Source organism: Neolamprologus brichardi, chromosome 23, assembly GCF_056152115.1.
Source record: "Neolamprologus brichardi isolate AB-2024 chromosome 23, ASM5615211v1, whole genome shotgun sequence".
Taxonomy (NCBI): Eukaryota; Metazoa; Chordata; class Actinopteri; order Cichliformes; family Cichlidae; genus Neolamprologus; species Neolamprologus brichardi.
In genome coordinates this window covers 33,361,850-33,372,786 of record NC_142125.1, presented here as the reverse complement: position 1 = coordinate 33,372,786, position 10,937 = coordinate 33,361,850, and the positions used below count along the sequence as shown (strand labels likewise).

Genomic DNA, 10,937 nt, shown 5'->3' with positions numbered 1-10,937 from the left:
AAGTCAAGCTTCAAGCTTACGTGCTGTTATTTGTTTGAATACGTTTACTACACAGTAAATCAATATATATAAAATAATTAAAACTTAGATTTTCTATGGATATGTTGCTAAATATATTCGCAGATGTCCTATTACTACGTTTAACAGTAAATACATGAACACTTTGAAAGTCGTGAAGGACGTTTTCATTGTATTAGCGCGACCTTGATAAAAGCCCCTATCACACTTGTCCTGAGGCATACCCTGCGTGATTATCAAGCCAAAGAGGCGCATGTTTGATTTTCCGACTTCACGCATTTGCTGTATAGCAGCCATGCTAATTTTTCATTCTAATCATATATACACCCTGGGATTTGGACGCAAGTACACATTTTAATGGAGAAAATCAAAGTTTTTGACCTAATGATAAAACTTGGACTTATTTGGGTTTTACTTTTCCCACAGGTGAGAAAAAAGAGGCATGCTTGTTTCGTTGTTTTTTTTTAAAAAAAATCTATGATAAATCAGCAGAGCCCGATGTAATCTTTCCTTAAAAACAGGCAAAATCGTCACCAGTCTGTCATCCTAATGTTCGCCTTATGAGAGAGGAAGAAAAGTGCATGAAAGATTTGCTACTTTCAACATCATACAAAACAGCTGGTAAGTCAATACGGTTTCTAAATAGTCTCTTTCCGCTCTGTCGTGACATGTCAAGGACCGCTGCTTGGTGGAAAGTGCCATGAGGGAATACTAGTCATATCTGAAATTAATGAAATTTTTAAACTTTTTTTTTTTAACTTAACGGTATTTTATCGACACCTGCTGGTTACATAACATACTGCAACAAATATTAATCCTGAAGTGGATTGTGTTTCACATTTTAAAATGTGGCTCCATTGTTTGTATGGAAACAAAACCTACTATAAAATTGAAATATATATTTGTTTTTGATCTACTAAGAAAACAACAGCGTACACTGCAAAGGAATGTGGGACGACTTGAACTGCTGGCCACCGGCTTTTCTTGGGGAAACTGTTTCACAACCTTGTCCAGAGTTTTTTAATTCAGGAGGTACTATGCAAACACACACACACACCAGCATTAACTTGCACCTATTATTTATACTACATTGCACCTGTTAAATATTTGCCAGTAACCTAATTTGTTTTCATAAGGAAATTAAACACCTACTCCCTCTCAGGGTCTCTATCCAAACACTACGCCATAAAATACATGTGTACATAGGACACTGGGTAACATTTTAGTGGTAGGTTTACTCTGGGAGATAACTTTGATAAATTTTGAAGTGCCTGAAGAGGAAAATAAAAGGTTCTGCATGTCTTTTGGTAGATTATACAATAAACACAGATGTCAGGTTCTTTTTTTTTCTTTCTTTGTACACACAGGTTCCCAAAGTAGCATACATATATGTATATATGTATGCTACTTTGGGAATATATATACATACATATATATATATATATATATATAAATATATATATATATAAATATAAATATATATATATATATATATATATATTATATATATATATATATATATATATATATATATATATATATATATATATATATATATATATATATATTTGCTTGAAGACGTTTCTCCTCTCATCCAAGAAGGGTCTTCAGTTCTAAGGTCAAATGGTGGGGAGTCCCAGAACTTAAAGAAGTCCAGACGCTTTTCTTTGCAAACTCCTTTGAGCTATATATTATCTATCTATATATATATATATATATATATATATATATATATATATATATATATATATATATATAAATTGCAGTGCAGTTTGCAGACCAAGACAAAACTCAAGTGTTATTTTATTGCTTTTTACAGGTAAAGTGCATCGCAACTGCACAAACAATGGCTGGACAGACCTGCTCATTCCACACGAAGATGCTTGTGGCTACTCTTTCAATGAAAGTCTCTTATTTCTTGGAGAGGTTGGTGTTTAGATAGATAGATAGATAGATAGATAGATAGATAGATAGATAGATAGATAGATGTCATCAAACTGTCAGATGTCAGAAACAGGCTCAGGTCTGAAGGATAAAAACAGTGCCTCATGGGAACTCTTCTAAAAGCCAATGCTTATCTCACTTGCTAAGTGATGATATAAACAGCTCTGCTTCCAGACCCACGCATTTACTGCTTTGGATGAGGCTCCTGTCATTTTAATCTTCTTCAGAGCTTTTGTTCTTTGTTTTGAAATAGACACATGGCCGTAACATTTTTCAGTGTCATTTTCGACACTTTTATGAGCATGAGGGCCACAACTTTAATAAAGACCATGCACAAACATTAACGACTAAGCTCATGTTGTGGATAGAGTTATGCAGGTATTCTCATGACTAAGGTGATACCCATTTTTAGTGTCTTCTTCCTGATATATGATTGTGTTTGTCTTTGCTAACCGCTGAACCTAACCTAGCTGCTCCTGTGGTAATATGCTGATATGTCTAAAGCTAGCTCATGATAGCAGGGCATTGTCAATGCCAACTAGCCCAAATGAACTGACCCTTAAAACAGTACTTAGTTTTACTTTTCCATTTTGCTTATGTTCAAAGTCACAGCATTGCTGTACATTTTTGGTTTATTTAGAAATGCTAGCTACAGTATATTCTAGCTAGCTAATTTACTGCTAACTTCTAATTCTGCTCAAACTTGTAAACTGCCTTTTCATGGATCATGATATTATGTCTTTTTGTTTTTGTATTTTAAACCACTGAACGCTGATTTATTAATTATTCAAGCATAAAAAAAGCCACTTAACTCAAGGGATAAACTAGTTTTGTGTCTACACATAACTAATAACTTAACTAAAATTGTATCTTTAGACACTTTGTTACTGTCTGTCACAGAAGCACATCATTTATTCCCACTTTGAGTGTTAAATCTATGAAAAAAGGCTGGAGTATCGGACAAACAAAAGTACCTACAGTAGATGAACAGTATCTGACCACTTAAAGAAATTACAAGAAAGCTTGCCTAAGAGAGTTCAGGCTCTTTTGAAGAATAATGGCGGTCATATCAAATTTTGACTTTCAAGCTCGCTAGAATCGTATAATTAGTTTTTGCCTTGCATACTGCATTTCCGTGCATTGTAGTACATTTCAATAAATCACTGTGGTTATTTCCATTTAACTAGCCAAATATAAAGACATGAACCTTTGCACAGAATACATGCAGTTAAATAAGACAAATTATCAGTGTATTCTTAGTTTCCGTCATTATATTATATCATACTGCATTCTCATATCCTGCTGCTTAGGAAAATAATTGAATACCGTTGTCTATTCTTGATTCAGTCCTCAGACAGCCACTTGTATTTCTCCTATGTGAAGACAATGTACACAGTTGGATACACAATTTCCCTCATCTCTCTCATCATTGCCATCACCATATTCTGTGTGTTTAGGTGAGCAACATCTTGGCCTGAATAACTGTCAACCCTGTGCTTAAAGATGATGAATAGTTCCTAACCTCGAATTGTCCGTGTTTATATTTCTTCAGGAAACTTCATTGTACCAGGAACTACATTCACATTCAACTGTTCATTTCCTTCAGCCTGAGAGCCATCTTCATCTTCATCCGAGATGCTCTGCTCTTTACAGATGAAGAGATTTATCACTGTGACTACTATCCGGTAGCGATGGACCAGCGATTGTTTGATGAAACCCAAGTTCTGAGGCTTAATAGGATTAAAACTGTGTTACTGTTTTGTCATTTCTTCTCAGTTAAACTGATCCAAGAAGTTCTTGGCTTATCTTAGCTTAGCATAAATGTTGGCAGTAAAGGCAAAAGAAAGAATGTGGTAATATGCTCTTTTGGCAGCGAGTAGAAATCTTCAGGAGTTAATTTGGTACTGAGGTTGTGATGTAAACTGCACGGACTCACTGAATTCTAGCATAGGCATCGTTTTAGCAGAGTCGCTTTGTTCTAGAACTAAAACTATTTTTGATAACTTGGAATAACAATAAGCCTAACTCAAGTTCTTTTGTGTAATTGTGGTGGGGCAGGCGCCGTGTAAGGTCGTGCTGATGTTTTCCAACTACTCCATCCTTGCAAACTACAGCTGGCTGCTGGTGGAGGGCCACTTCCTATACACCCTTGTTAACCGCTCCTTCTTCTCCCTGAAGAAACATCTGGCCTGGTACATCGTCCTCAGCTGGGGTGGGAAGAACCGTCTTTACCTTGTGGTGTCTCCTTTCCTAAAACTCAACCTCAGATCTATAGTCACTGATTTATTTCATCACACAGGTTTGCCACTCATTGTGATCATCTCCTGGGGGTGTGCAAAATATTTTTATGAAGATGAAGGGTAAGGTCTGTTTCTCTCAGCCTTGCAGTTATGATATTTTCATGTCATGTATTATTATTTGACAGTTTTTTCTCATTCTCTTTTCAAAGATGTTGGGAAACCAGGAGGCATGAATGGATTTGGTGGATACTTCGAGTGCCAGTTCTTCTAACTATATCTGTAAAACTTGTGAAAATGTCTGCCATTTTGAATATGTGACAGTCATGGTGATGGTCTGTAACCACTGGCAACCACCAGTCATGAGGGAAAAATGAGTGCTCTTATTTACAGTTGGCAAAAGTACAGATATTCTTTGCTTAAGTAGAAGTAAAGATAGTAAAAGTACTGACTCAACTTCTTTACTCAAGTAAAAGTGAAAAAGTACAGCCTCTGAAATGTACTTAAAGTAAAATTAGCTCCCTAAAGGACAATTCTACCATCTATTTTTAGGCAAAGGTAACTATATGCTATATTACTATTATATTGCCTCCACACCTAAACAGAAAAAAACAGTCAGGGGTTACAGTGAGATTCAGCAAGTGTTGGGAACCCTAAGATCTGCTGTAGTGGCTCAGTGTAAAGAAAAGACAAAAATGTCTAATGTGAGCTCCCGTAGATTTTCTTTGCGTACAGGCTGGGATCGGCTGACCTGCTGGTCACTCTTTATACTCTTAACCTCCATACCTGGTGACAGTTTGCCTTCTAAGTAAAATGTTCACCTTCCAAGATGTATTGGCTGGCATAACTTGTAATTTGAAGGCAAATATTCGCCATTTCTCACACTTGTATGTGAGAAGTAAGATTTTAAAGTTTATCCTGGCTTCTATGGGCAACCAGTGAAGCTGCTGAAGAACTGGGGTAATATGAGCTCTTGACGGAGAACGAGTTATGACCGGAGCTGCAGAATTTTGAAGAAGTTGGAGTTTATAAAGGGACCTTTTAGGGAGACCAAATAAGAGGGAATTGCAGTAATCAATGCGGGACGTAATAAGACTATGGACAAGGATGGCAGCAGCATGGGGAGTAAGGAAGGGGCGGAGTCGGTTAATATTACGTAAGTGGAAGCATGCAGACCGGGTTATGTAATTAATGTGAGGCTGGAATGAGAGAGTATTATCAAGTATGACACCCAAACTCTTAACCTGGGGGGAGGGAAGGGTGGGAGAACGTTCAATGTTAATGGAAAAACTGTGGGATTTGGATAAGATAGAGACTGTACCAACAAGTAAAACTTCTGTTTTGTTACTGTTTAGTTTAAGAAAATTGGAGGAGAACCAGGATCTAATCTCGATAAGACAGTTTGAGAGGGAGGTAGGTGGGAGGATTGAATTGGGTTTAGAAGAAATGTAGAGCTGGGTGTCATCAGCATAACAGTGAAAATGTATATTATATTTTTGGAATATATGACCAAGAGGGGGCATGTAAATAATGAATAAAAGAGGCCCTAATACTGAACCCTGGGGCACACCAGCAGAAACAGGATGGAGACTTGAAGAATGGGATTTAAATTGGATAAACTGAGTGCGGTCTGAGAGATAGGAGGTGAACCAGGCAAGGGGGGTATGACTAATGCCAATGGATGCTAACCGGTTCAGGAGAATATTGTGAGAAATTGTATCAAATGCCGCACTAAGATCAAGAAGGATGAGGATGGATAGGAGACCAGAGTCAGCTGCCATCAGAAGGTCATTGATAATCCTTAACAAAGCAGTTTCTGTGCTATGATTGGGGCAGAAACCAGATTGAAATTGTTCATAGAGATTATGGTTATTGAGGTGTAAGTGAAGCTGGGAGGTGACAACTTTTTCAAGAATTTTTGAAAATAAAGGGGAGATTTGATATAGGGCGAATATTATCAAAGTTATTGGGGTCTGCACCAGGCTTTTTGAGAGTTGGAATAACAGAAGCCTTTTTCAGTGATTCAGGAATGATTCCATTGTTAAGGGAGGAATGGATAATAGTGGTTATGAGAGGAGCTAACGAGGGAAGACAGGCTTTAACTAACACAGTGGGAAGAGGGTCAAGGTGACAGGTATTACTATTACTAAAGGCTACTCGCCATATAAATACCAACTAGATTTTTAAATCTTAATATAAATGAGTAACAGTAGGGTGGGTATTAGGTAAGGCTGGACTTTTTGCAGCGATCTCATATAGAAAACTATTCGGCGCATATATAAAACAGTTCCGCGTCTCCAAACCATAGTAAAGGGACCTCTGGCTAATACGTCGGGTTCCGTGTCGGGCTCGTAGCCAAAAACTAGCTTTACTTTGTTGTCTCGGTCAACTTTGCTAGTGAGAGACAGAGAGAGGCGTTGAAAGGCTGCTCCAATGGAACTTATTGTTTCAGAGAAAAACACGAACACTGTGTACAGTCGAATCTTAATAGCTTACTTACAACTGGGTTACACTGCCCATAAGGTTCCATTCTTTAGGGCTATGCCTGTAACACTCTGCCTTCATATTAAATGATTTTTTGAACAATAATTTTTAAAATTATGTCAGCATGTCATTATGCGGGCTGCAGGTAGAGGTGACATGGATCGAGACACAGGCATTAGAGCTTCTTAATGTGTGTTTTGTTTGGGTTTCCAACGGCGTGGAATTACCAAAAATGGAGAGGGCATAGCCTAACATATGAAACCGGAAAAGACCGCCGTGTAATCCCTTTATTTCAACAAAGTAACTGTATTCTGAATACCACCTTTTTAAACAGTAACTGTAATGGAATACAGTTACTCATATTTTCTATTTTAAATACGTAATGGCGGTACATGTATTCCATTACTCTCCAACACTGGTGGCAACAAAAGCAATTACTGGGAGTGTTTTTGGAGTAGCACCTTCTTAGAATCCAATTTCACCCAGCGAGAACCCACAACCTCCATGAACCACTGCCACCCAGTTGGAAAATATGCATTTTTCTCTAGAAATCATTGATTGTATCATGTCCAATATGGCGGACAACTCTGACGCAAAGTCTACTTGAGAAGGGACTAGAAGCACAGAAGGAGAAACAATCATTTGCACTGCTTTTATCATTTCAGATGAACCTCATCTTTTTCATGGGGATTTTGAGGATACTGGTGAGCAAACTCAGAATGCCAGATGCACAGAGAAACGAATTAAGCCAGTATAAGTGAGTAGTGCATACAGGGTAATGTTTGCTGTTATACTTCTATGATATACTCATACTGATGGACCTATACTTATACTAATATGTTCACCTAAAGGTAAATTTGTAAACTCATTCAAAAAAAAAAGAGTTTAAAACCCTAAAATCTATAGCTGTCAATAGAATGTGATAAAACAACGGTTTCATTGTGTTGAAGAGTTATCAACTGAAGTTTAACTAGAGCTCAGTCACACTGCTCTGTGACATAACATGCGGCAAGTCAATGCAAACTCTATTCAGCCAGGCAAGTGAGGGATGTCAAACTCATTTTGCATGGTTTAACCTGTGAAACTCCCTGTTCTGTCAGTGCAAAGAACTTTACTTACACGTTTAAATCCTGAAATATTTCAATATAAGAAAAAGAAGTGTGTCTGCATGCTCTACATGCTTTGCAAACAAAAGAAATCTGTCAGCGCATTTCTTTGGGCTTAAAATGTAAGGAATAAATATGTAAAATTACAGAAAACTTTCTGGCAGCTCATTGGCCACAAAGACTGCCCTGTAATTATAAAAGTGGAAGTTTTTGTTAATTCACAGAAAATGCTTTTTTTAAACTGTGGACCCATTGTAAAAAAACATGTTATGTCTGTTACGTAATCATGTTGGTGTATAACGGATGACGATGGGAGGAGGTCTTTATCAGTCATCATCAAAAAATACAGTTAAAAGTCTAAAATTGTATGCCTTCCATCATATTTTTCAAAGCTGTCCAGCAGACCTGATTGGAGTCTTTGCCAGGCTGTTTCTGGCCCCAGGCCTTATGTTTGACACCCTTGATGTAGATTAACATATTCAGCATAATAAGTCCCCCTAAGGTGTCTGGGGTTTAAAAAATATATCATTCTGAATATACATCAACAGTAAAAAAAAATTATATATGTATATATATATATATATATATATATATATATATATATATATATATATATATATATATATATATATATATATATATATAAGCTGTCCAGTGGGCAGGACTGGAGTCTTTGCTTGGCCAATTTTAGCCCCCTGGGCCTTATGTTTCATACATCTAAGAGACTCTTAAATGTGATTCCTCCTGAGGAATAGGGGTAGGGCTGAAAAGAAAAAAGTTACACAGCAATGCACGTCCAAAAACATTTCCATAGACTTAACAATGAAACTGCTGCCCCCTGTTAAAAACTTTGAGTGTTCCAGTTTGTGGAGGGTTGTTACAAAAAGTACCTTTAAGGCTAATCACACAGTGCTCTATGAGCAAGTGCTTGGCGAAATTGGGAAGAAAAACTCCCTTTTAACAGGAAAAAACTGCCAGCAGAACTAGGCACAGGGAGCGGCAGCCATCTGCCATCATCTGGGGTTGACGGGAGGAAGAGAGGACACAGATAAACTGTGGAGTAGAGATGCAGCACCACCCCTTCCCCTCATTGTTCTCGTGTTTCAGCACAACAACGCCCATCTCCACGCTGCCAGAGCAAAGTAGGCCTTTCTGGATCAGGACTCAGAGCACATTCAGACACTTCCTTAGCTAGCAATTAGTCCTGGTATGTTTGCTACTGAACATGAGCCTGGGACAGGCTGGGTCAATGTCCCAGAGGCAGCCACAACCAATGACCAGCCGGACACTGAACTCAATCCCACAAGAACAGATCCAGACACTTGTGTAGTTCAAACACAGATGGGTGACTGTATCCAGGGAAACCTATAGCATGTAGTACATATTTTGACTAGTAAAAAGTTAGTTTTTAATAGTTTTAATAGGTTGTTTTTACTGTCACTTAAACAAAAATGCTGATTTCTCCTCACCCAGGAGGCTGATCAAATCCACGTTTTTTCTGGTGGCTCTGTTTGGCGTGCATTACATCTTGTTCGTGTTCTTGCCCGTTGAAGTCAGCAGCTCTATGTTTAAGATCTGGACCTTTGTAGAGCTGGCTCTGTCATCCACTCAGGTAAACCAGGTGACACCCTGACCATTTCACTCAATTCAATGACAAATGTAACCACATGATCAGCTGACTTTTCTCTCTTGAAGGGCTTTGTGGTCGCTGTCCTCTACTGCTTTGTGAACGGAGAGGTGAGAGGTCTTCCCCTTTTACAATAAATAGATTCAAAGGAAAGTTTGGAACGTGCAGACCAACGTGCATGTGTGTATTCAGGTGCAGCATGAATTTCTAAGGCGGTGGAGGAGATGGAGGCTGACTCAGCACCTGCCCACCAGACGCAGCCAGCGTCACGGCTCCATCAGCCACAGCGGGACCCCTCACACCCAGGTGTCCCTGCTGCCCTGCTCTCCAGGCAGCCTGTCGACAAGTGGGCTCCCTGTGGACACCTTGGAGATGTGACTCAAGCTGGGACCAGCTCATTTTCTCGCTCGTCTCATCCATAGCATGACGGACTCTCACTTAGTGCTGACAGTCGACAGCTTGGCTGCTTAAAACAGCATCGGACGCTTTGTTTGGAGATTTAAAGTACTGACAGGAAGATTTTAGGAGTCGGTGAACAAAAAGCTACTTTCTCTAATCACTTTCTGCAAAATGTAGTTACCCTCTGTTACCCTGGCAACCTGTCCAGGGTGTACGTTTAATAAGCTCTTTTTTTTTTTTAATGGATGTAACATTGTAACTAAGCTTTAATTTTACTAGTGGGTGTGTTGAAATGTTTTCTTTTATGTTTTTTATTTTTTATTGTCCTACCCCCCATTTCCTTATACAGGTTTTGCCTCTTGCAAGGTGACAGTGCTAAATCAGTGTTTGCTCCTAATGACTCGCCTGGTTAAATAAAGCTTACATCAGCTCAGTCCCAGAGTTATTATGTTTTAGCATTTAGTTTTACTTTGTTTTGACTTTTTTCAATTTGCTTTCAGTTCATTTCCAGATTGGATTTTTATTGCAAGACTCCACATCCACACCCTGATCAGACAACTTGTGGTACAATTTTCTACCAAACCAACAGATGATAAAACTAAGGCTATTTCCCCCCAGTAGTTTTGATTTCAGTGCTCCAAGTTCAAAAATATTTCAAGTTCACTTTACATTGTTAAAAAAAATAAAATTTACAGTTTTATTTTACTTAACTCAAAGGCTTTTAATTCCTATTTTTAGTTCAGGTTTAGTTAACTATAATAACTTTGATCACAACACCATCTTGTGGCACAGAGTGAGTATTACACAAGAGTGCAACATACTGTTGATTGACCACGATTCGATAAGGAATGAATGTGAGGAAGCATTTAGATGTCAAAAAAGTGCCTGTATGAATGTGTGTGAGTGGATGAATGACATGTTGTATGAAGGTCTTTAAGCAGAAAGCAGTATATAAGAGCAAGTCCATTTACCATGTTGATTGCTGTAGTTATTTTAGTAACATTTTGATCAATTTCTTAAAGATAGGAAATTAGAAACAGGGAATTGTCAAAACCGAGTTAAAGGCATCCTGATTTTGTCATTAGCATAGCTGAAGCTCCTGAGGAGTATGTCCTGCAGCTC

The 10,937-nt window shown here is 38.2% G+C and overlaps 1 protein-coding gene across 3 annotated transcripts; it reads left to right on the top strand.

Moving 5' to 3' along the window:
• Window positions 1–251: 251 nt before the first annotated feature.
• On the top strand, window positions 252–10,218 carry LOC102793076 (secretin receptor-like). Of its 3 annotated transcripts, XM_087836032.1 has the most exons (13): window positions 252–444; window positions 540–639; window positions 940–1,050; window positions 1,838–1,944; window positions 3,310–3,419; window positions 3,515–3,647; window positions 4,021–4,174; window positions 4,262–4,322; window positions 4,412–4,481; window positions 7,349–7,440; window positions 9,263–9,401; window positions 9,485–9,526; window positions 9,609–10,218. In XM_087836032.1, the coding sequence occupies exons 1-13, from the start codon at window positions 376–378 to the stop codon at window positions 9,792–9,794; spliced, it is 1,374 nt and encodes a 457-aa protein (XP_087692158.1). In that variant the 5' UTR covers window positions 252–375; the 3' UTR covers window positions 9,795–10,218. The 3 variants fall into 3 exon arrangements, with proteins under 3 accessions (XP_087692158.1, XP_087692157.1, XP_087692159.1); XM_087836031.1 differs by having other exon boundaries at window positions 4,021–4,322; XM_087836033.1 differs by lacking the exons at window positions 3,310–3,419; window positions 3,515–3,647.
• The last annotated feature ends 719 nt before the right edge of the window (window positions 10,219–10,937 follow it).

Coding starts and splice junctions, on each gene's coding strand:
- LOC102793076 (XM_087836031.1), top strand. CDS start 376: ATGGAGAAAATCAAAGTTTTTGACCTAATGATAAAACTTGGACTTATT. Junction 3,420..3,514: donor ACCATATTCTGTGTGTTTAG/GTGAGCAACATC, acceptor ATATTTCTTCAG/GAAACTTCATTGTACCAGGA. Junction 4,482..7,348: donor CAGTTCTTCTAACTATATCT/GTAAAACTTGTG, acceptor TTATCATTTCAG/ATGAACCTCATCTTTTTCAT.